At 39.4% G+C, this 26615-nt stretch overlaps 1 protein-coding gene across 1 annotated transcript in view; it reads left to right on the plus strand.

Annotated features, from left to right (window-relative positions):
- Positions 1-15544: 15544 nt before the first annotated feature.
- TOPAZ1 (testis and ovary specific TOPAZ 1) overlaps positions 15545-26615 on the plus strand; it is a 38346-nt gene continuing 27275 nt past the window's right edge. Inside the window, exons 1-4 of the mRNA XM_088058230.1 lie at positions 15545-16968; positions 18368-21206; positions 23547-23608; positions 25957-26087. Of these exons, the coding sequence (XP_087914356.1) occupies positions 15834-16968; positions 18368-21206; positions 23547-23608; positions 25957-26087 (4167 nt within the window). The 5' untranslated portion in view covers positions 15545-15833. The remainder of the gene's footprint in view (positions 16969-18367; positions 21207-23546; positions 23609-25956; positions 26088-26615) is intronic.

Raw genomic sequence — 26615 nt, forward strand, 5'->3', positions numbered from 1 at the left:
GAGCCACAACTGACAGCTTGTAAAAGCCCACTGCAATGAACAGCAAACCCTCCCGAAAAAGTTTTCCCAGGATAAAACTGAGTTTCCTACTTTTCTGCAGTGATTTTTGGGGTTTGTGCATGCTGGTTGGTATTTCCCAGACCTGTGTGAAACTGGGCATAAATCCTGGGTCTTTTCTGCAGAAGCAGGAAAGCACAGACTGCTCACAACACTCATGACCAAATTTGCAGACTCACTTTTTCCTCAAACCATTAAATATACTGGGTTGCTAATTCCAATCCAACCAGCAAACCTTTCATCCAGGATTTCCTGGGAATGCCCAAGAGGTTTAGGTTGCCCAGCAATCCTCTTTTCTAGGAGATTCAAAAGCTAGGAAAAATAAATATGTCAAACAAGGATTTTAAAGGAATAACTAAGGTGGTAGAAAACATGAGCCGAAAATGCTGGCTGTACCTCTAATATTTTCCCTTTCATATTATCAAAAGATCAAGTTCTTAAGCCTGCTGAACTCGGATGGCTAGGAAAACCTGAGCTCAAACAGAAGCTGCTAATGAGAGGCATTTCCTAAAGCTGCTTTAGCAGGTGTTTCCTGCTGAAATGGGGAGGGTCACGAATGGAAATCTCATTTGGAAAGTTTCTAACCCCGAGGATAATATTCAGTGGTGCTGCCACTCTCACTGCCATCTGCACTAGAAAGTGGTTCAGACTGAACTAGATAGCACTTGATCCCACTGAGTGAGCCCAATTGTTTGCATTCTTGCACAAATGTGTGAATGGCAGCCTTCCGGCAAAGCAAATGCTGGGTCTGCTCCCTTCAAAGGCTTTGCCAGTGATCCTTGCCCTGCTGGCTTCATCCTTAATTGGCCTACACGGTGGGGAGCAATTAAAAATAAATGGTAGCTTGCTGTGCTGCTGTAAGGGGAAGTTTTGCGACTCCAGGCACGAGCCTACCTTAGTCCATGGCGTATGCCATTCACGGGGAATGGCACAAGGGAAAGGGGAGAGACCTGGCTATTCTGAGTAAGTGCCAAGGGGAAAAAAAAAAAATACTACTCTGTAGTCTGCAATAAATCAGCATTAGCTTTACAATTAAAGGTTTGATTGTCTGGGGCCATAGCATGCTTTCCCTTGTGTGTCTGTGGAATGTGGGAATGGCATTTACTATTATACATGTCTTCCAGAAATGGGATTTTTCATACCATCTTCACAAGACAGTATGCCCCCCTTCAATTCAGTCTCACCAGAGAGAGAAGAATCGCTCTTATCTGCTTGGAAAAAAATTAGATTTCTTCAAATGAAATACCCAATACCAGAAGCTGTAAAACTAGTCTTTAATGAAAGACAACTAATCTCAAAGAAAAGCACTGTCCCATAACTGTGCCATGAAGCTCTCTGAAACTTTAATCATGGGGGGGATTTAGAACCAGCAATTAACTTGCCACAATCATCTGTATCAAGCAATGAAGTCTCTCAGATAATTTCCTACTATTTATTAATGAAAGTCTGGTATAAGGATGAACTGAAGAACATGAACATTTATGGAATTAAAACTTGAATTAAAAATACAGATTTTTGCTACACAGCAGCACATATTTCCATGACATTTAGAAGTGGATTAAAACTCAAAAAAAAATGATTTTCCTTTATTCCCTGAAGATATTTGACACTGAAGGTGGTCAACTTCACCCAGGAACTAACCATGTAACTCATGTCAGCAACAGCCATTTTACAAACATGATATGTATGCCTTTTCATAATGATGGGGTCGCACATAATTTTTTGCATCTTGCTGCTTTACTACAAAGTATGTCTGTGCTTCTTGTATCATGAATGTGTGGTACCTTCAGGGATGTCTCTTCATTTTGTGGTGGAATAAAAAGGGATGAAGTCTGCCCTCGGAAAATCTCCAGGACATCCTTTTATTTTATCTCTCTTTGTTGATACTAAATAGAGGCTAACAAAAGACTTTACTCAGCTGATACCCTGAAAATTTTGTGATGCAGTATATAAGAGCTCAGCATCTCTGGAAAAAAAGCTACCACTCTTTTTAAGCAGATTCAGTGAGCAGAGAATAGAGCTAGTGTAGGACATGCACTTCTTGTTGCATGCACTCATTTTTATGTCCAGTGTTTAGAAATAAAAACTTAGACATAAATCTAAAAATTATTTCTCCCATAGGTAACGTGTGATGTCCCACTGTCTCCAACACATACATTGGAGTGGGACAGAAAGGTTTATTGGCTATGGCAGGAGCACTGGGACTAGATGGCCTTTAAGGTCCATTCCAAGCTCTTAACATTCTAAGATTCTGTGATTCTATCCAGCAGTGCAGTTCAAACTCTGTGATTATACAGAGATTCCCACCCCCAAGGAAATGACCTAAAAGAAGCAGTACAGAAAGATTTTTTTTTCAGCAGATTTCATCCTCAGGGGGAAACAGGTTATATAAATTGGATTTCTGCATAGAAGTACCTTCTGTCTTGTGCTGCAGTATAGCAAACCATCTGAACTGCACTGACAGCATATGATTTACTCAAGTGCTGAACTAGGACATTTATGTGCAAGCACATACATTTGCTATAATATTTGTAGGCACCTCCAAAATTCACCTTCTCCAAACCTGCTAAATTTCAACAACAGTAGGATGCTGTGGGGGTGGCAGAGACACTTTCCATGTTCTCTCCATAGACGGCTGGAGAAGATAATGTAATTTCTAATTCTTCAGCAAAGAAATGTCACTCATCCAAGGCACTTTCCTTTTAGTCCATTAATTCCTAATGCAGTTTCTAAAAGAGAAAAAGTTCAAAATTAGACAAATCTCTCTAAACCAGATCTGAGAACAGAAACAGTGAGGGGCCAGTTGCTTAGTGATAATCACAAAGGCAAAGAAGAAAATACTGCAAGCCCTGCTATATCTACGTGGTCAATGTGATGAAAAGGCCATGGCCTTGCAAGGGAAAGAACATTGAGCTGGTTTGTTTTGTTGCTTGTGAAGACTCCTTATATGCTCATTCTACCTGATTACATTCAACATCAACAATCAGTTTTTTTGACTCCACGATCAATAAAAAATTACTACTAAATAATGCTAGGGATTCTAATATATTGTTACTATGACCTTTGTAGTAAGGTCTTTAAAAATCAAGTCGTATTCCTCAGCACAGGATAATTCACAGCACTTTGCACATACCTTTTCTTCCTCCCATAAACTTAAAATATGGCACTTAAACAGTATGAAACATATTTAGATGCGGCAGAAAATATGCCAGTGGTATGAAGGCTGCTCTGAAAAGTTAGTCTGTTCAGACTATTAGACAGAATCTATGAGAAGATTTTAATAGTAAAAAGCTACTTTTGCTAGGGCTGGTCTTATCAGCCATGAGGTCACTTATGAGGTCCCTTGCCCACTGCTCAGAACCTTTGGACCCCTATTAGTCCCTACATGGGACACAGGCAAATGGTCCTCCACATGGCAGGAAGATATCTCCAAAATAATTTCTGATTGTTGCCAGTCTCTTCCTGTTCAAGAAGCAGAAACCAGAGCTTAGTGAAAACTCCCCATTTTTAGTTAATTCCTGATTACAGTGCTTGTGGTTACAGTGGCAAAAATGTGATTTTTATAATGCAAACTATAAAAATTGCAGTTTTACTTTCCTACCTGCTAAGTGCTTCTCACCACTCCAAAACAGAGAGAAGGAAGTGAGACAATGATTTTTTCTTTTTCTTTACCAAAAGGTTCTGTAACTCTTTAGTCAAGAATGAAAGAGTAGCACTGCCCTGACCCATCAAAATGAAGGTGCACATAATTTCTAGCCCCAGAAATAAGTTGTATATTTATACAATTTATGCAGACCTTGAGGGAATACAGTACAAAGCCAGTAGTGCAAATGAACTAAAGATTAACACAAACATAATGAAACACCACAAGGGGAAATTCAGATTGCGCAGCACCTATACACATGTGTAAACAGGCCACTTCCACACTGCACAGTGGCAACATCCAGCATCCTCTGGATCCCTTTCCCTCAATAAACTTTGCATCTTAAGTTGCATTTCACAAAGGGCTGGGGAAGGGATGGTACTGGAACGAGGAGCTGTCAGTCCTGGACACATCCCTCACTCGTGGCCACCAGTGCAGCACCATCTGCTGGGAACACAAACACTTTGGACAAATCCTTCCAATACCAGCGTTTGCCACCACCTGTCCTAAACGTAACAAACACAGAAAATTTCCACCTCCCTGCTTTTTTGCCCTTCTTCTCAGCAAATATGAAGGGATTAACCACCACAGGCTAATCAGACTATTACTTGAGCAACTGACAGCTCAGAGGACTGTGCAGAAAGCAATAGGATATGCAGAAAGCTGGCATTTTAAGGTCCTATTCAATAAGTCATTTCAATACAGTTACAGGTTAGTGATGCCAAAATGAAGCCAGGAATGGGAGGCAGGGCCCTGTGGACTGAGAAAAGCTTTTGGGTGTTTAACCCTTGCAAGGAGACTGGTTTCAGACATTCAAAATTGAGACAGAAAGAGCAAGGGTTAATTCAGCTAAAGGTGCTGCTAGGTGAGAGATCTAAGCTAGTGAGCACAGCACTTCTGAGTAATTATGTCAGTGTTAAATCTGTGGAAGAATCAGTCAAATTTCCACAGTCAAAAGTAAGGTTCATTATAAAGTAGGACATCAACATCTTTATTAGCTATGAAAAACACCATGCATCCTCCCTACATTAACAGCAAGAGCCAGCTGGAAAATTTTGGCAGGCTTTTATTTTTTCTCTCAGAAATGCATCCACTGGAGGAGTCTGAACCTTTGACAGAAATTAGAAAACTTTTACTCTGAAAGGATACTGCAGGACATAATTTCTGCAACCTTAGAAGGACTGGTTAAGGGTATGGGCAACACACTCAGACAACCATACTACTGCTGTTGGAAATACCTCAATTTGTCCTTCCTCAGGGATCTCCTCATCCCAATCTGTTGAGTGGCACAGGCACAGCCAGAAAGGCATGAATGAAAAATGTCCAAACTTTTTGCTTACAGAAGGAAATACAGAGTGATATTCCTGGAGGTTCCACAGTTTTGGGATGTGACATTTTTTGCGAAACCTTAATTCTTGGATCTCCTTCAAAAGCAACACAAAGCTAAGGATCCCTTGGTATGATGTAGCTTAGAGTCAGTTGAACTAAATTATATTATCTTAATTTATTATCTTAGGAGAGACAATTAATCTAGTTTGTTTGAATAACTCTTCCACTTCTTTTGGCAACCACGTGGACTGAGTTAGCACAGACAAGTCTGCTTGTGTGTTCAGACTTTTGGTGAGAAGTAACTTTTTATTCACTGAGAATGCCATCATGGATTAACAATCAAAAAAGGGTCATACATCATGTTTTTCAAATAAATGCTCCTGTTTATCAATGAATCAAAATATTACTAGGTTTTCATCTCTGCCTTGCCACAGCTTTGCAAATTCACTACACCACCATGTAATTTGCTCCACGATTGAACTTGCAAGCAGGAAAGCCATTCATTCCTGAAAAATCCAATCTACTACCCACAGCTTCTATTTCTCCTAAAACATTTTATGATTCTGGAAAACAATTTCTATCATGAGGATTTCATAAAACAGCAGGGAAAATTGATTGTATAAAACTATATGAATACCTAACTGTAACAACCTCTGGCATTTTAATTCAACATAGTTTAGTTTCCTTCTTATAAAAATGGTTTAATTGCACAAAAGGTACATTTTAACATAGGAATTAACAGAGTTTGGATAATGTGAATTATCCAAATTCACAGTCCCGACAGCCCTGATTATTTTTTCCAACTATTTTTAGTAACAAAAAATGAACAGGAGGGAAGGTCACTGTGACCAGCATTCTCTGAATCCAGCTGGAGACTGCTCGCAGCATCTATTTATAGCTCCAGTAGACAAATCCACAAGCACAAATATTTCTCAAGTGCTAAATCAATTAGTCAATATTTAAAGGCCATATACGATAAAATTCTTTGTTCAGTTGCCCCTGCAAATGTTACCACTGTCATCTCACATGTACAGGGCAGCAACTTTCAGGCTCTATCAGCTGATGCCTCACCCTGAGAATCAACAACACCCAAAATAATTGTCCCTGACCCAAAAGCCTACAGTTTAAATGGCAGGCCTCCCAAAAAATATGACATGAAGGGTTATCTGGAAGGAGATAATAAAAATGTATAGGTTGTGTGTCCTAGTGAATACTATTGCAGTGTATATAATTCCTTTTCAGAACAGTACCTCTTCATCTCCATTTGACTAATGAGGCGTGCTGGTTTAGTTTTGTTTTTATAGCAAAAACAGGCTATATACTATAGCCTTTTTATAGACTGTGTACTAATTCATATTATATGGCTTGAAGCTTTCATGCATATGGTAGAACAGCAAGAAAACAAGGGAAAAGAAATGGTAGTGTCCTCACAGAGCATGCCAGGATTTCTCTTTCCATAATTTCCTGCTTCTTCTGTTTCTTTTTCTTGTCCCAAAATGCAGAAGTGTGTACTTGAGTGAAGCCTGGCTGTGATGGCAGAGCACACTCTTCAGCCCATGGGGCCAACACACGCTGGTCAAGCAGGCTTACCTGTCACCCTGAAAGTGAAAAACAGACACAAAACACAAGCTGAATGTTCAAGCATGCAGAAGGTGAGGTTATAGCATGGAGAGAATTGTTGGTTGAATACCAGTTTTCATTCACATTGGGGTGTGCCCTTAGCATCTACTCACACATAAAAAGGCAAGACCAAGACAACCCATCACAATGCTCTATACAACCCCATGTGTAGCCTCTTGGCAGTGCAGTTGGTTCAGCTGCACCAACAAATTCCAAAGCGCAGGACTTAAGGACTCGGTGCAGCCCCTGAACTGTTTACAGTAACTTTCCCATCTCCACAGAAAACATTCATTTAGAGAAAGAGCAGGATGAGGGTATCAGAAAACAGGTCTCTGAAAAAGCAAATGCTGTATATAGTGCCTCACTTTTTTAATGAGGCAGCAATTTGTTAATTCACCTTTCTATTTTAATAAATACAGCCTATAAAGTAAGGAAATGTATGCACAGAAGCCTGTAACTCCTCCAAAGAAAAGATGTTAGTTAAAAACATCCAAACAGATTCCTGATTGGAAATAACTCTTTGGCTATACATACTAATTTCTTCAGTAGACAGAAAAAACAAGCTAACAGCCCCCAGGAAGACCACAATGCAGATTTATGTGACAAACTACTACCTGAAGATGAAGTGCAAATATTATGGGTGGGTGGGGAAAAGACAAGGTACTGAGTGTATCCTGTAGCACAAGAAGAGGTTTCAATTCAGCATTTGCCCAGCCCTGAGCATCTGAATCCCTGCCAGCATCATTCTTAGCCCACATAAGGCAACTGACTGATTTCAGTTGTCTCTTTTCAGACTGTTGAGCATGCAAAATGAATACAAATACCTGTTTTTTTTCACGGTTCAAAGCAGAGTAGGAAACTCAAGCATAAGCTGCAAAGATAAATACCTATTTGCATGTTTACAAAAGCAATTTATATAATTCTAATGTAAATAAATGTATTATTTACATTTATTTGAAATTTCACTACACAACATAAACTACATATATAAATTATTTTCCTTTAAATTCCCATGGACCAAGGAACAGTCCTGAATAACATTCAGATGTGCCATGTATGGAAACATATTATTCTACAGAGGGGTTAATACTGCTTTACAGCTTGTGTGCCCCAGCTTTAAGAAGTTGTTCTCTCAGGAACATTTAGGGCCTTCTGGTCATAAAGCTCTGCCAGCAATTTTAACTCCCTTGGAAGCTCTCTCCCCTCACAAGCAAGATGCCCCCTGACACTCAGTCTTGCCTGAAACCCTGTTTAAGATCTTATAATCCATAGCTCTGTATTTATGTCCCAAGCATTTATATGTCCCAAGCAGTGGGACAAGACCTGGTATCTGTCATCTCTTTTCTGTGGATTCACTCATGTTTAATAAAGGGTGAGCCTTTCTTTCCATGGATGATTTCTCATCCACATGTATGTCCATCTTCCTGAAATATGCAAGAACTTAACAGCCCTGGTCTCTATCCCATGACAGCCAAATTTAGACAAAATTGCCCAGTACTTACTCAGAGACCAGGAAGGAAAGACTGACATAAGCAGGCATACAAATAGTGAATGCAACACAATTGCTGCAGCCAAGAAAGAAATTGACTGCCTTGCTGTTCTGACTGGTGTGTTGGACGGTGACAGCAACATTGCTATTCATTGAGAATTATCGCTTATTGCCAGCCTTCTTACAGGTGAAAGAGATTACAGCATTTAAAAGATGTAAGATTAAAAGGCTCCTGAGGTGCAAGGAAGGTACTTCTCCACAGATACTGTAACATCAGAGAAGACCTACTCTTCTTCATTTCTGTACCCTGTGCTCTGTGAACACACAACTTCATTTCCTACCTGATCATCACACTATGATTAATGCAGAGCACCCCAGTTCTCATCTTGAACAACATGCCAAATGTTGTGAATGTGAAATTACAGTTTTAATTATCATCATGAATTAAAGTCTTTAAACCATCCATGTATACTGTCTGCTCAGAAAGTCTTCACATCTTCAAGAAACTAGCACTTGAGATGGCTCATTCATTTGTCCTCAGCTGATTGACCTGGGGATCAGGAATATAACGACTCACTTAAGAATTCTACCAACATAATAGTAATAGTAACAGTAATATTACACTGAAAACCTACAGTGGGGTCATGACTTGTAATGGGGTTTCAGAGATGTTGTGTTATATTATTAAAGAATGTTTTCTACATATTGTGTCAAAGTAATTGCTCCAGAAAGTGGCAAGGCTGAAAGGGCAGTCCAGCAAATAATTCCTCCTATAACAGTGAAACATTTAATTTCTTCACTAATTACATATTTGTCTACACCAGCAAACACAGAGACATTCTGATCAGCTCTCTACAGTAACAGAGTAGATGTTTGTGAGGCAATTACTCCAGAAATCACACTTTCCACAATTACTTATATGCTCAGTCTGACCCACCAAATGACAGCCAAGCCAAAGAGTGAACAGTCATGCAGTTAGCACAGCATGCAACCTGGGCCATCATAAACATATCAACAATCCACATGCTGATTAGAAAAATATTTATCTAGGTGAAGAGGTGAAAAAGAAATTGTCTGTCCCCAAATGCTGGCTAAGCAGTAGGACACACAGGCAAGGAGTATTTAGATTTTAAATGAAACTGTCTTCTCATACACAGAATGCAAATAGCTGAGGTACCACTCAGAGGTTATGACCCAGCCACTCAGCCCACCAAAGCATGAAGATATGCAAGTGATGTCAATATTAAGCAAATAAATTATGCGGGATGCAACTATGCTGAATGGGGGTCTTGGTTTGACTTAGAATCAAAGAATTTTACCTCCAACCCTCACTACAGCACCTAGTATGTGCCTGGTTTACCTGAAGATCATTTTCTGTTGTTTTCAAATGGCATAATTAATAACATGTGAAGAAGTAAGCAGATGAATACAAATGTAGGTAAATCTCTGTTCTACTCTGCTCTTTACTACACAGCAAGCTGTTGCACTCTTGTTTATGTGAACCACTAATGTTGGCTTTCATGCAACTCCTCCCATAGATTACCCTGGATATGTCAGTGGGAAAATGTTCAGTGGTTAAATCAGTATACATTCCAAAATGGTTGCATGCTGCTTTGGTTAAGAGAAGCTATATAATTAGTGCACTGCACAACATTCAGCATGGTTTCATCAACTGCAGAAGGTACTTCCATTGCTAAAGAATAATACTGTCTCAAAAAAATTATAAATATGTAAGTAGCAGACATTTCCTAGATCTGCATCTCTAAAAAAACAAAGTAACTGCAAATACACTCCTCAGGTTCAAAACCATATATACAAACTATGTGACATACTGGGAGATGTGGAGTGACCTGATGCTTATGGATGAATCACCCAAGGAAGAAAAGACACAGCAGGTTGTTCTGAGGCTTCACACTCAGTATGTCAGCCACCTTGACACTACTAAACAGACAAAGATGTAAGGCCTTAATGGATGACCATGCACAAGAAATTGAATGTAGGAGCCAGTCACTCTCAATGCCTAACAGCAAGATGAATTAGGTCTCAGATTGGGGTCCCAGTTTGCGATTGATCACTGTCACTATTCAAAGTTCAGGCTCTCTTTACTTTTCCTAGGAGCACTGCTAAAGACGATCCCCCACTGTTTCTTCAGTCAGTCTAAACCACAGGAAAGTTTTCTATTACTGTGTTCAGTCTTCACCACTTCTTTCTGGTTTTTAAGAGTGGTTTCCTGAAGCCATTTGGGTTTTTTTTTGTATGAGTTCTGTCTGGCACTGTTTTCCCTGATTATCTAGTGGTTTACTGCATTCTATCTATACCTTACTGCACCCCTACCTATCTAGCTCTGATTTACTCAACTTTAATTTCCTCTTTTCCTTTCTTTTTTAACTTTCTCATCTAGAAATCACATTTTATAATCTTACTTTGGCAGGAAGATGGAGGTGTCACACACTTGCTGGTGTGCAGATGCTTTTGTCCTAACTCCCATCTTTTTCATCCAGGCACTAGGTGTTGATTCTGAAGGCAGACTTAGTGGTAGGTGCATGGTATGTATTATCTATGTGAAAGCAAACATATGTTTTATTTAGAGAATTTTAAAAATAAATTGAGACTGAATGTGTAGTCCTCTGCTTCCCTAGTTAATACTCTATTGCTTGTGTATTTTTTAAATTTCTAATTCCAGTTAGCTAGCTAGTTTATTCTTAAACTTCTAAAGATACATGAATGAAAGGGAGTAAAACAGAATACAAACTTTACACAGGAGTTCCCTTGTGGAACCTTAAAACCGATTAGTGCCACTTTCAGTAAGGTTCAGATCAGATGTGATCATCTGGAAAGTCAGTCTTCCAGAATAAATTTCAAGCAGCATAATTACAAAAAAAATCAAATTATACAGATTATTTTCTATGATTGCAAAACCCAGTGTGAGAGATCCTTATGCCTTCTATGACTATCCTTTGACAGAAACAGAATTGGCAGAGGGAAACACTGATTCCATACAATCAGTAATTTTGATTTTCATGCTATCACAATTCAGTAGTAAATTAGAAATCAGAGGATCTACCAAGAAATGCCAGCTGGTTCATTGCAAAATACAGCAGCTGTCCATTTTCCTCCAATGACTCATTTTAAACTGGTGGAAAATCAACTTACTTTAATCTGCCCTGTACAGCTCTATAATAAAAACAGACAGGAAAATAAAGGTTGAGGTATCCAGCTACTCACTGGATTCACCTAGTCTGCCACGCAGTGTAATCACTCAGCAGTTTCACAAAACAGATCACGTATTTTCACTGAGGTATCTTTCCTCTCACCACCCTACTGGTCCTTGTGTAACAGAGTTCACAGTGTCAGGGCAGACAAGGAAACAGCTGTCAGTATGAACACCTACACAGGGGAGCTACCAAGGACATGAGCTGACCACGAACATTGTACCTCAAGCCCAATACGAGGGCAGTTAGTAGCATTCTCATTAGATGCCATGTCAAAGGTGGCTCTTGACTCAAGAGCCTGGAAGTGAAAAGCAAAAGCAATTTTGGAGGGATATACATGAATGGCTTGAGGGAAAAAACAACTTCTTACTTCAAAAGATAGCAATATACCTATTTCCAAAGCACCCATGCATTTGAACAGAAAGCAGGGGATAAAGAAGTTAGTTTAAAGACATATCAATATTTAATATCTTGGGTTCTAACTTTGCAAAACCAATAGCTCAGAACTGTTAATAAATCCTTGGAGTTATAAAAGCATAGTTTCTTAGACATAGTTTCAGACAGACTGAAACTCTCTTCTGTTTCTTTTTATTTCTATCACTTAAGGGCTTAATTTGCTGTGTTTTAAGAATGTAACAGACTAGACATACTCTTCAGAGCTCAGTCTCAGTTATTACAGCACTGCCAAACTCTTTTCACCATGGTTTGCTAGAGATAACAAATCTATCCCTCAGCCAAGCACAAAGATGCAAGCAGTGTAAAAAGAAGGGTTCCAAGGGGACATTTTTTATATTGCTTCACTAAAAAAAAAAGGTTCATTTTCAAAGTAATTTTTCCAGTTCCCTAGCTGAAAAAAAGACAGCTTAATTCCTGTTGCTAGGTGAGTATATTAGCAAAGTCTAAAATACAGCTCAATAAAAAATTTATATGATTTGGTCACCTATTTAGCTGTATTATGTATTTATATATTTCAATCTCAAAAACTTTTGGAAGATTGCTCAAATGTATGGTTAGATCTGCAGCCACAATTTCTCCAAAGTAGCCATGTAAATTACATCTGTTGGGAAGATAAGTACACACACTCCTCTGAGGGAAAAAAAAAAAAAGAAAAAAAAAAAGGAAAAATTTTATGGACTTTACATAAATGTAGTCACACAAGGTCCTTTTTCCCACTGGAAAATTGCCAGGCATCTCTAAGTATACTGGTAATTCTGGGAGAAAAAATATTTTGGGCACCACAATTCCCTTTTTACTTTCAGACACCTGGTACCTCATCTTTCTATTACTGTCTTGAAGTGTCTAGAATGAACAAGAAATCAGTGAAATAAAGAAATGGATCAGCAAAAGTTGAATTAGTTCTAAAATTTAGATATGGCATTGAAATAGATAACTATAAAATTCAAGAAGAACAAGCATTTATCTTTCTTTCTAAACAAGATATAATTTTAAAATAAAGTTTAAACATTTCCTTACAGTATTACTAATTCAAATGTTGTTGGAATGTGAAAATAACTAATTTTTCATCCTGAAGCTGTTTATATGATTTTTAGAAGTTTTTTTTCCACTTTAATAACCTACAGTTTTAATAAACACATGACACAGGATTTCTTTAAATATGCCTATATATTAAAATTCTCTTATCTTTCAAGTATTTTTAAAAGATGGTTAAATTGATCCACTTTGCAAGACAATGTTTATACTACCTCTTTTTAGCAGTATTGTAAACTGAATGCAATCTGTTTTTTAACATAATCCACAGCTGCTTCAAAATGTCATTTCTGAAGCTCAAGTGCTTTTTTCAAAGTACTTTAATGAAGAATGCCTTTAATTAGTATTCATTTCAAGTAGATTTTTATTCATTTCACAAAAAATCTGGTCTGAGGAGAGTTCTCATCACTGCAAATAACTGACTAAATACTAAAATTCTAAAAATTAGAGTTAGCAGTAAGATAATTCACATGTCATTTTTCCAGATTTCCCTTACTACTGCTTTTCAGCATATCTTCTTCATTTTGCTATAAAACCTAAAAGAATCTGTTACACAATGAAGAGGGTTTGAAGTGAAAGGGTAAATGGTTAAATTTCACCAGAGCTGAATGTTTTATGTAATACCAGCCTTGCAGAACACTGATAATGACAAATATTGTGCAGTTAACTCCCTTTTCTTGGGTCCTTTCTGTCCCAAAGACCAGAAGGACAATACTGAGCCACGGGAGAAGCTGCCTAAGAAATCTGTATTTTCTGCTTTGATTAGCTTTAGTTAGCCATTTGCTGACTTTTTGTACTTAAGCATGTATGTGCAATCTAAAAAGATGATAAGCAAATGAAAGTGAACAGTTTCCCAGCTTCCCTGTTGTTCTTTCTTCATCTGTGGAGTGATTTTAGCAAAAATCCAACGTTCTCTGTCTTTATTTGAACTGAAATGCATTATCTCTACCTCTGGATGGAGAAATAGAGATAAAGTGAGTTACGTGGGCTGAAGTCATATAGTGAGCCAATGCCAATTAGTAAAATACACCTTTCCAACTACTGTTTTACATTCACAGTACTGCACTTCTAGCAAGTTGTGACATAAAGCGCCTTATTTCTTTTACATGGATCTCAAACTAGGATGCATAAAATGTGAACACCAGAAAGCACTAAGCCATGGTGAAATGAATTTGAGCAAGGTATTTCATCCCTCAGAGACCACCTGAGGCAAACACAAAGAGACTGCATGTAGGACACAGTCATTTCCCAACCATGTGCAATTTTGCTGACGGCATTATTGGCATTAGAGTACCATCTTATTAAGTTTAATAATTCAGGATTTTTGTAACACCTGCCACTTAGATTCAGTCTTTATACAACATAGGCTTTTTTAAAGCTAACTTCTACATGTTCACATTGTCACGCAGTGGATGGTCCTGAAGCTTTGGTGTTGAAACTATCACCCCATTCAAAGCCCAAACACCAACTTCTATTGTTTTCTGACTACATAATCTATTTGAGTGATTTTCTCCCCCTAACTCAAGTCCTAAGAATCTGTGTTATTTAAATACAAAGTTGATGTATTTCTCAGCACAAGAGAGACATGGAGCTCCTGGAGCAAGTCCAGTGTGGGTAACAAAGATGATTACGGGAGCATCTCTCTCACAAGGAAAGGCCGAGGGAGCTGGGCCTGTTCAGCCTCCAGAAGAGATGCCTGAGAGGGGACCTCATCAATGTCTGCCAGTATCTATCTAAAGGGGGGGTGACAATGGAGCCAGACTCTTCTTGGTGGTGCCCAGCAACAGGGCAAGAGAACAGCCAGAAGGGGATGCACATTCTGCTGGAATGGGAGGAAGAATTTTACTGTGCAGGTGACTATGCACTGGAACAGATTGCCCAGAGAAATTGTGGAGTCTCCCTCACTGGAGATATTCAAGAACCACCTGGAGGCGATCCTGTACCACGTGCTCTGGAATGGCCCTGCTTGAGCAGGTTGGAGCAGGTGACCCCACTGTGGTCCCTTCCAACCTGACCCACTCTGAGATTCTGTGAAACAACCGCATGGCCCCTCAGTGTTGGCGGGCTTCTGAAGCGCTGTGCTCGAAGGAGTAAAATCTGAGGGGGATGGAACACCCGACGAAATGGACGAGCCTGGCCGTTTGCCCACGCGACTCCGAGCTCGGGGCGAGTTGGGCGTTTGCTCACAGGTTCTGCCAGTTCCACGCAGAAGCCCAGTACCCCATGAGCCCGCGGCTGCGCTAGTTGCCGGGCCCGGCAGCTCTGCACGCCGCTTCGGGCACCATGGGGCAGCACGACGGCTGCGCACCGCAAAGCAAGACACGCCCGCCTGCCTGGGGGCTGCCAACACCGGAACAGGGCCGCCCGGAGAAGGCGCGCTCGCCACCCCCAGCGCTGGGGTTTAACCGCGCAGGCGGCACCGCTGCAGCGACCGGGCGAGCGCAGCCGGCCGGGTGTTCCCGCCGGGCCGGTGTTCCCGCCGGCCCCCCCCCCGCCCGCCGCGCTGCGGAGCCGCCCCCCCGCCGCCGCTCCACTATTGCCCGCCGGCGCGGCGGCGGCGGCTCCGCGCTTTGGACGAGGCGTCGAGGGACGGATCGGTAGACGAGGCCAGGGAGTGAAGGAGAGAGAGAGAGAGGGTGGGAAAGTGGAGCGGGAGGCTGCAGGCAGCAGCCTTCTTGAGTCTGGAGAGGTGCGGGGCTACTTCCTTCCCCGCCTTGCTCTGTGCAGGTTGCTCCGGGTGTGTGTGCGGTGACGGGAGTGAGGGTGTCGGTGTCAGGTAGGGCTTTGTCGGTGGCCGTGTTTTTTCTCAGGGCGGCCTGGGTTTCCTTTCTGTCGGTCTGGGCTCCCCCGGGTGTCCCCTGAGGCGGCAGCCTGGAAGGGATTGTTCCCCGCTCTAGGTCGGGCCTGCACCCATCGTCGGTGCCGGGCTAGCGAGGTTGCAGCGAAAGGTGCGCTGGCCAGTGGGTTTTGTGGGCTCTGCTGCTCTGGGACCGAGATGCCGCAGTTGAGGTCAGGGAAAGTGGTGACAGCCAGCGGAGTGAAGCAGGTTGACTCGGAGGTCAGCAGCCCCGGCTCTTCGGGGGCAGGGTGTGAGCCAGGGGAAAAGCTGTTAGTCAAGCAGATTCCTCGCCTGGCATCGAAGAGGAAGCCTGAGCAGCCCTTTCCTTCCCTTCCACAACGTGCCAGGCTCTCTGCCCCTTCCTTTAAGTGTTTTGCTCTTCCTGTGCCCGTGCAGAAGGAGCAAGGTGAAAACAGACAGAAATTCCCAGGTAAAAAAAACAAGGGAATCCAGCACAGGAAGTCTAGAAGAAAGAAGGGTATAGCTTCAGTTTCAGACACAGCTGAATGTGAAGATTGGCAAACAGCAGACACAGCTGCAGAAATGTGCTGGCAAGAGACTCTAAGAGGGACAGGTCAAAGCCAACAGTTATTTTTCTCAGGGACTGCTTTGCAGAATAAATTCCTAGCAGGGATTGAAAGGAATGAACATTGCTCAGAAGAGCTGAGCTACTCAGGTTTCCACAAGGGTTCAAAGAGCTCAGGAAGAGAACGTAAACATTCCTGTGTGGAAATAAAATTACAAGTCCCATCCTTAAAGGAGGAAATTGAGAGCACAGAGAGACATGGTTTTCCAGAGCCAGGTCTTCAATCCAAAAAGGTCACACAGAGTACTGAAGTGAAATGCACTGACTCCATAATATCACAGAATATGCAGATCCCAGATTTCTGGAAGAATTTGGGCGCTCAGGAAGCCATGCCTGAACCAAAACCTCAGGAAGAGGTTGATATAGCAGAGAAGTTGAATGGGTGTCCATTAGTTGGATCAAGAACACTAGGGACACAGGAAAAAGGAAGGAGATGCTTGGGCAAGGAAAGCAAATCAGTGGTGAAACCAAAAGTACATGGTCCCAGAGAGAGGAATAGTTCTGCCTTGCTGGAACAGCATACACCATGTCCAGAGTCCAGGAAAGGAGCTCTGAGTATGAGGAACAGAAATGCATTGCTGTCACAGAAGCTGCAGGATCCGAGTGGACGAGAACAACCAACAACCAGGAGAAAGAAGCGTTGCAGGAAAGAAGAGCAGCAGAGCTCAAGCCATCAGAAAGGACCAGACAGCCCAGGGGAAAGTGGTAAGCACTGGTAGAGCTCCAGTGTAGATGTACAGGTGTAGAATTTGGGCTCCCAAATTGGTCCTGCAGTAAGACCCCTTTAAAAACTGGCTGCTGATTTAGTTTGAGAAAAGCTAGGGTGTGCTTCCTGTACTGTGAGTACCACCAGTCTTAGAAGGAGACAGATTGTCAGAAAGAGTAAAGGCTTTTTTTGAAGGAGAAAAGCAGTCTATTTAACACCAGGGGGAGGAGACCAGTTAGTCAGTTGAGGGGGTAAAGAGAGGGAGGGAGGGGTATGGACAGAAACAGGCAAGCCTCTGGTAGGAAGTGCTTGGAGTTTCCCTCAAAAGCATTCCTCATTTCTGTAGAGGTGGTCAGCCACAAGCAAGAAAGGGGGCACTAGTTTCAGCAGTGCCAGAATAAGAGACAGTCAGTTCTTCATTCATCTGTCTATTGTCTGTTTATTTTTGATTATATATGGTGCTGTCTTGTTTCTGTGTCTGCCTTTGTAGGATGCTGGGATTTGCTCTCAGAACTTCTTAGTTGCTGTTTTCTGCAAAATCCCCAAAGACATAGAAGCAAAATTATTGTGTTTTGATGTTTTAGGAGAATGTTGAGTCAAACTGGAACAATTCTGAAAGAGGAGTCTTAAAAGTCTTTATTTCAGGATGATTGTCTGAAAACATTCTTCTTACTTTTTAAGTGGATACATTCAAATTACAAATACTACAGATTATTAGTATTTTATGTAAAAACCATATTCTGAAAAATTGAAGTATTAACATTGTGTTTTACCTTGAAAACAAAGGTCTAAAAAACCCCAGCATTATCCTAGTATGCTCTTGAGTCCATTCTCATGCCTAAATTTTCAGATATACGGTTTTTTACATTATCAGTATTTGCTTTCAGATAAAAAGTAGTAATCTCTAAAAATGCAAGTCCTTCAATTATTCTGGATCTTCTTGGTCAGTCTGATGCATTTGGTTGGACTGTTTTTCTGAAAGGTATTCTTACGAATAAGTGTTCATCCTACAGAGAATCTGCTGTGTAAACAAAAGATTTTAAGGCTGGATGTGCAGGCAGCATCTTCATTTTCTTGCCAGATTTGCCCTAATTTGTTTTCCACCCATGTGGAATATACAAATACACAACTTCCAATGTCCTTATGATACCATAAGGTTCTGTTCCTCTTTGCATCTGTTTCTGTAGACAATACATCCTTTTCTACTCTTAAGTGTCCCAATAGTGTTTATTAAAAAAAAAAAAAAAATATCATAAAACTTCCCATAAATATTTTAGCCTTATGCAGTGTCATGTTCTTCAGCAGACTTGAATGTTTGGGGTTTTTTGTTCTCTTTATAGGCTTGTCTTTTTCTTTAAGAGTTTTCTTTAATGACATTCCTTTGTTTTTTTTAATCAGCAGAGGAACAATTAAAAGCAACTGAGCAAGACTCTGGTACTTCACAGGCTGTGAAGAAGGTTAAGACAAAGCCAAAGCAAAACAGGGCAGAAGATTCTAAGGAAAAAGAATCTCACTATTCTGGAACTTCCACAGTTTCTACTTCAGGTGACACTGAAAGCAAGAGCTTTCTGTGCCATCCTGTAACAGAAGAGCCCGGTGCGCAGTGTAGAAAAAGGCAACACAGATCTGGTCAAATGAAGCACTTGCAAAGTTTAAGTGGGACTGCAGCTGAAAAGGTGATGAGTACATCTGCAAAATGTGATGCTGAACATGGCAGTAATGCCCTACACCATTGCAGTGGCTTGCTCTGTGCAACCGAAAAGAATCCATTTGTCAGATTAGAGGACTGTAGTTATATCAATACATTAGTGAAGCCTTCAGCTGTTGGAACTACCAACAGTTACAAATTGAATGGATTCTTCCATGTAGCCCATGGTACTGGAGACCTGAATGAGAGAATTTGCAGCACTAGTAGAATGCAAAATGAGAGATCATTCATAAAAGGCAGTTTATCATCTAATAAAGAAAAGAATGAAAATGAAGAAGGTTGTGTTTCATGCTGCATGAGTGAAAACAGTAAGTGTTTAAGGGAGAAAAACTGTAATATTGGTAGAAAGCATAGAAAAAAGATGAAAACCACAGAGAAGTCTGCAGACATGGCTGGTAAATGCAAGAAGTGTGAGTTACAAACAGAAGCAGCAGTTGCCATGTCAAACTCCTTTGCAGTTTCAGGACTAAATCATACTCTCTCAGCTTCATGCGATCATACATCAGATTTTGATACAGAAAAAAATACTCATGAACTTCAAACTGTATCAGCCTGGAGAAAGAACAGTAGCAAATTACTTGCACTTGAAACTGGCTTTAAGAAGACATCTGTGCTCTCTGCAATAGTAAAAGGAGAAAATTCAAGCAGTGTGGCAGATTATGCAGCTGCTTCAGATAGCCTGAGAGTGTTAGCTCAGATCCATGATGTTTCTGATTGTCACAAAAGCAAGGCAGGAGGAAATTTGAACGAAGTTAATAAGAAATTGCAGCAGTTTACCTGTCAAAGAACAATACCCATGACTGGTAAAAAAGTTTGGCCTGTTGAATCTTGTGCCAGGACTTCTGAATGGTTTCTTAAAAATCACAGGTCAGAAGAAAAAATACTTTTAAAGGTTGCTTTTGAGGATTCCTCTGATAAAAGCAGTGTTAAAGCTGTAGGAGATGGTACAGTGATTGGGAATGTGAGACAGCTGGATTTGCATACATCACTGGCAGAAATTACAAAAGAAATTACACATAAAAAGATTGATCCAAATATTGACTGTCGGGCTTCATTTGAAACAACGGGATCCTCTTCTGTGGATATTTATGAGACTTTGACAATGAACAGTGCGAACGGGGAATCGCCAGTTAATACGGATAGAAGTGCCGTGGCTTTTAACCATGATGATGCGCAAGAAGTTAAAGCAACCTTGAATTTTACAGCAAAACAAAAAGATGAAGATGAAGGAGATGTAACAGAAAGAAGCCTGTCTATGACAGTCCAGAATGGTACAATAAAACAAAAGGATAAAAATGAAGGCAATGTGACAAATAGAAATCTGTCTGTTGCAGCCCAGAATAGTACAATAAAACAAAAGTATAAAAATGAAGGCAATGTGACAAATAGAAACCTGACTGTAACACTCCAGAGTGGTACAATACAACAAGATAAAGATGAAGGAGTTGTGACAAATAGAAACCTGTCTGTGACAGTCCAGAATGGTAGAATAAAACAAGATAAAGATGAAGAAGTTGTGACAAATAGAAACCTGTCTGTAACAGTTCAGAATGACACAACAAAACGAAAAGGTAAAAATGAAGCAGAGGTGACAAACAGAAATCTGTCTGGGGCAGTCCAGAATGATACAACAAAACAAAAGGATAAAAATGAAGCAGAGGTGACAAACAGAAACCTGTCTGGGGCAGTCCGGAATAGTACTTCTACAAGTAACACAAACAGTATAAACTTCAGCCCTAAAGTATCACTAGTGAACCAGAAATTACCTGATTTAAACCTAAGTAAACCATTAACCTCTGGAAACCTGACAAAATTCAAAATTCCTTTATGCAGAAAGAAACCCGAATCCAAGAAACTGGAATCTGTCCATTCATTTGAAAGCAAAACTTGTAGTCCACTAGAGCTTCTTGAGAACACTAGTCCAGAAAGGCAGAAGACAGGTGAAGAGACTTTCTTGGTAAAATCTGAGCAGGGTCCTCTTCCTGTGGTGAGTGATGCTACATCTCCACCTTCCATACAGAAAAAAGCAGATGAGATCGACAGTAAGGACTTCCAGCAGAATGGCTCTGTGAATCTCTCTGATGAGATGTCCGTGCTCTCTGAAAGTTTTTCTGCATATTCACATCCTCTTCTTGATGGACAACCAGAGCCATCTATACCTGATCTCTATGGTACTGAATGTGTGCTGAAATCTAGTTTTCCTGATCATTCTTGGAATGCAGTCGACCACCTTGTTGGATTAGAAATAAATGATGATAGAAAATCAAGACGGAATTTTTCACAACACAAAAATCAAAATTTACCAGATATCCTTGAAGCTTACAACCAAGATGTTCTTGTCATTGATGTGATTCAGGATGACCCTGACCTTTTTGGAATCAGTAATGAAGAGGCGCTTGCACCTGCACCCTGTGAAAATTGTCCAGTGAAAGAGTCCTCTGCAAACGGCATTAAAGACACAAAGGAGTATATTAAGCCAGAGTCTCCAGTTACCTCAGAAAAGACATATTCAGTAGAGAGTAGTTTTAGGTATGCATATCATTCTTTTTTTATCCCAATATTCCTGAGTACTTTTTATCTCATATCCGTATACTTTGGTTTTAGTGATCAGTTCTTTAGAGACTTTTACTAATTTCTGTTGAAATTATTTCTTTTTTTTGATTTTGTGTGTTTTAAGTTTGATTGAACTATGACAGTATTCTGAATGCAGATAACTTGTTCTTCATAAGAGCTGGGATAAACTCTGAATTGTAGGATAATTGTAGACAAAAAGGGCTTGTTTAAATGAAGTGAAATATGGAAATAGATAATTAAAAATAATATTCTTAATCTGACCTGATTGAAGATAACAGATATCCCTTTGACGGCAATTTTTGTAGTTGTAAAGTGGTATAATACTTAGAAGTGTTTTTAGTTTTCAGATGTAGCATATTCTTGAATCTTTAAGAGGAGATGGTTGTCACTACAGTAGTATTCCATTCTGCCATTCTTCTTCCCTCTTTTTCTCCTATCCCCAGGTGTGAATATTTTTCAGATATATGATTGGGCTAAGGTGTTGTAGAGGTTTATTATCCTGCATCTTCATTCAGCAAATTCCTGGTGTAAATCATTAGGTGTTAATGTTTTACTGGGTTTTGAGATGATAATAGAAGTCACAGGAGGAGAAAAAGAAATTCAAAGTAGAAACTAACTTTTGTAAATGAGATAGTTCTTCACGGAATGGATGAACTCATGTACTGTTTAGTCTGTCTTCTCTCTTAAGCTTTGATATTTGTGTTCAGTGAAAAAGTTTTAAGATTGAATTTTTCATTTTACAAAAACAAGGTTTAGATAGAAATAATGCAAGATTTTCCTCTGAAGATTTGTTTTTTTATTGGGATGGGCGTTTTAATTTTCTTTGTGTAGTCTTTCTAGGTGGCTTTATGTTACCTGTATTTTAAGTCACAATTCAATTATTTTCAGGATTGTACTACCTTATAACTGCATTCTTTTTTTTTTATTTACTCACTTCTCTCCTTATCATTTCCTTTTCATTAAACCCATGTGGAAAACAGGAAGGGAATCTTCTTTGAGGTGCTGAACACGTTTTTGAACATGAGGATAATAAACTTTCAGATGTTAATAGAATAAAATTTCTGCCAAAACAAGCCTCTAGAGAACAGGGGAAGTCTGTAGGAGTGTCCAACTTCTTGAGAAGCAACTAGGCTGTAGCATAGTATATTTATTAGAGGGAGTATTAATTTCTTTCTGATACCTGTTGAATTTGTTTGCCATTATCCAAGGAAAATAAAAATGCATGGTTCTTCTTTCTTAGAATTTCCTCTTAATTTGCTAAAGAAAAAGGCAAAATTTCTTATTTTGCTTTTTACCTTCCATAATTCGATGCAAAGATTATTAGCTGGTGATTAACCATAGTTGGTAGCAGTCAGGAACATATTAATGAACTGAATATGAGAATATTGAAATAAGACAGTAGACCTTACCACTGTTTTATTGGGTGTTATCACCAGATAATACCAGATCATGGCCAGTCCATACTATTTTTTTTTGTTTTGTTTTATTTTGCTGAGTTTTACCAAATACAACTGGGACTTCAACAGTTTATTTCTCTGGTGCGTACATTTTACATAAAGAAGAGTGCTGGTTACTTCCAGGCATCAGGAAAACACTCTGGACTGAAGTCTGAATGGGGCAGTAAAACTAATTTTTCACATATGCTTTTGTTTGCCGTTTTCTGTTGCCTTGACTAGACAGCTTGCTGTCATTACTCTTGGTGTCACTCACCAGGTACAAGCTTCTAAAATCTGTGATGATCGTGATGATGTTTTATATATTCTGTATGTAAGATTTAAATACATATTTGTCCCTCCTGAGCTTTTCTAAGAATTTTTTTTCCCCAGCTTATCTTTGGAGTAGGTGAAGTATCTTCCTATGAGCAGTTGTTTTTGTTACTCTCTCTGAGATTCATTTTTATGCAAATGATCTTGAATATAAAATTACTATAAATCACATTTTTTAGAAACTGATGAATTGGCTCATTAGTACAGTATTTTCTTGTTTTGCTATACAGAGAAAATTTCCCTTCCTGGTATTTTAGGCAAAGATTAAATGAGATAATGAGCTTTTACTGAAAATTTTGGGTTTGAAATGTCTTGGTTTTACTTACCATGTTGAGGTGTATACCTGAAGGGATGGACATGAGAAAGCCAAAAGAGAAAGTTAAAAAGAGTCTTAAAATAGTGTGTTGGATGTAAGGATTCTGTCTACAGCTAAAAGTATTACTGAGAATTTTTGATTTTATGTAACTGATGGATTATTTTTGCTTTTGTGCAAGATGGAAATCTTAAATACACTTTTTGTTCAAAACAGATGCATGCAAGAATCCGGAATGTCAAGTGATACTGAAAATTCTTGTAATTTGGTGTTAAAAGGTAAGGCTATCTGGAAATGTTTTGGTATATAATCAAAAGAAGAAAGAGACCTAAAAGATGTTTTGTGGCAAAACCAAAGCTTTCTGCTTTCCACAAGAAAATAAAAAAAGAGGAACTTGTCTGGTTTTGTATTATCTTTCTATTGTAACACCAGTTTGTTTCCTAATGCATATTGAGTCAATAACTTTCAAAACAACACAAGCCCGAGTCATACAGGGAACACGTACTTCTCTGTAGTCTGTTGGTAGTACTGGTGGGTTGGAGTGGGGGTTTTTTGTTTGGTTTTGATTCTGTGTTTTTTTGATATTTCTGATAGTTTTAGGCAAAGAGTTCTGTTAGTTGTTGAGATCATAGTAAGATTCTGAGTCCTGTGATACTGCTTTGGAATTTAGGTCAGAGTTAGAGGTGGTTGTTCTGTTGTGTTCATCAGCACACAAAATTTTGTAATCAGGTTTATTTCCAGGTTGTCCTTTTGGGGTTTTTTGTGGGTTCCAGAGACACTGTGCTGTTTTTAAGGATGCCCTTTTTTAATGAAATAAGGTTACTTCTTATTTAGTGGGGTTTTTCTTCCTATTTAAAGCAGAACAGTCCAGCTAGGCAGCACATGAATGTGATTTGTTTGGTTTTCTATGGCTTGCATACCAGACCTACTGTGTGATGTATACCTAGTGTAGAAGTTTCTACTTGGAGGAGCAGGATTTTGGCTTTGACTAGAAGCCTGTTACTGACAGTGGTGAACACAGAGTACTGAGACTGGTTTTGGAGGTTCATAGTGTTTCCCTTCTGGTATCTGTTTGTCAGCTTTTTAATCTGATATTCTGACCTTACATGTTGATTTTGCTTCAGACTTGAAAGGTGTCTGTGACAGTACCTCTTGTGCTGGTTTTCCACATTTATGTGTTATGTTCATGTGGAAAGAGTGATTTCAGCAGATAATGCCTCCTGGAAAGGAGTGACTGGAGACTATTAGGGGAAGAGAAGATTCCAGGCTTCAGGTATTAGAAGGCAAAATAAAAGGTAATGAGCTTTTAAGAGCTCAGATACCAAGAAGTAGATACAAGTTCCCTGAGGAGGAGTCAAGAGGAAGTGCACAGTTAGGCCTCTGGTCTTGTAAAGAGATTGGGGCCTGTGCCATGGAATCTGCAATCTTGAGGTGTTTGAAGCCAAACCTGGCAACAAGTTTTGTACTATTCAGTAACTTTTGCATTTTGTTTGTTGATTTACTTCATGTTCTAGCAAAGTTTGATGCTGGAAGTCTTTGGTTCTTTTTGTGGTGCCTAAAGTCCTTCCCAGATCTCAGAAGCAAGATCACATCATAATCTTAGATGAATATGCACGCAGTAACTTACGTTTCATACATGGCTTTTAAAAAAGGCCTGCACAGAACAAAAGAAAGGTGCCTGGTTTTGCTAATTATTGACTTTTTATGTATTTATTTAGAAATACATGTTACTGCTTTGGTGTCCTGTATTATTTAGTGAGGTCATGGCTGCTTTCCTTATTGGCTACATCATTTAAGAAGGGGAAAAGGTGCCACAGTTAAAATATTCTGGATGGCATCAATCACCTTTCAAGTGGAAATCTTGTGTATGTTGTCTTCAGCCAACATACTTGTACTTGTGTCTTGTACTTGGTGATCATAGAGACCAGTGACTGTAGGAGAAAAGCCTTTCTAATACTAATCTGGTTCTTTTTTCCTGTGTCTGGACAACTGCAGTTGGAAGTAATTTGTGTGATCCAGTAGTGAATTTCTTTTCTATGCATTACTATTTTGTTGTATATTAACAGCTGTTTCAGAAAGTTGCAGCCAGGTGTGTTGTTTATTTCCTGTGGCATCTGCAAAAGATGCTGAAATTTCCTGACTGAATTTTTACTGAATTTACTATGTTACAGGAATTTGGAGTTTCTCAGAGGTCTCTATATTTAGTTAAGGGTTGCATCATGTCAGTATGATTAGCTTACACCCTTTTCTAACAAACAGTAAGTCATTTTGCTTAGCAAATTACCACACATATCTTTGGCTGTGTTTTAATAAAAAAGTTTAACTGAATTTATTTCTAAAATACTGAATTCAATATCTTGTAAGTAAACCTGTTGCACTTTTCTACAGGGACAATTAAAGAGTGTACAGCTTGAATAGAATTTTAATTGCATATTCAGCCTAATATTTATTTGAAATGGTTCCTGCCTTAAGCATGAAATATTTTTCCATATAAATTTCACATTTAGGAAGTCCTAGGAGTGCTTCAATGTCGTTACTTCTAAGCTTTTGTAATATCTAGGAAATAAAAGCTTTGTTGTCTTGTAGCATGTGAAACATATAAAGCAATGTGTTTGTACATTTTCAGCTGAAGATGTGAACACCCACAATTCTTCCAGAGGAAGCAGTCCTTCAGGAGATGTTACTGAGGACTTTCTTAAAGATAGGCAACAGAGCAAACTAGATGAACTTTTGACGAGTTTGGACATGGATGAAAAGGTCCTGAGAAATTATGCTTTCTCTCCTTAAATGGTTTGGGCAATTACAATCCACATAATTGGATAATTTTAGTTACTTATGCTGTTTTATCAACAAAATTTAAAATTTCCTACAATGAAGAGAGTGTAAGCATTTCCTAGATTACTGTGTATTGGCAATATAATCTTTGCTTAACAGAACTTGATTTTATTTTAATTGTCACCAACATTTAAGCTTCAAATTTGAAGTGAAACAGGATATTGTTATATCAGTTGTTGCAGTAATGCTGTATTCCCAATGGTATGAAAATTACTGTTCCAGTCACCTATGAGTACTGCTTATAGTATGACTATAAAGGTAATCTATGACCTTTTTACATAACATACCTAATTTTAAATGCTGCTGTTAAATGCCTCTCAGTATCAGAAGGATGGGGCAGTGTTGGAAAGCTGGGGAGCTGCACAGCCATCATGTACCGAAGAAGAATCATTCTGGTCTTCATTAGTTAGGCAAAAAGGGCTTTTAAAATACAGATTTCTAGCTGTTCAG

Source organism: Pseudopodoces humilis, chromosome 1 (assembly GCF_049639895.1).
Source record: "Pseudopodoces humilis isolate 2021_Gansu_Grassland_sample_001 chromosome 1, ASM4963989v1, whole genome shotgun sequence".
Lineage (NCBI taxonomy): Eukaryota > Metazoa > Chordata > Aves > Passeriformes > Paridae > Pseudopodoces > Pseudopodoces humilis.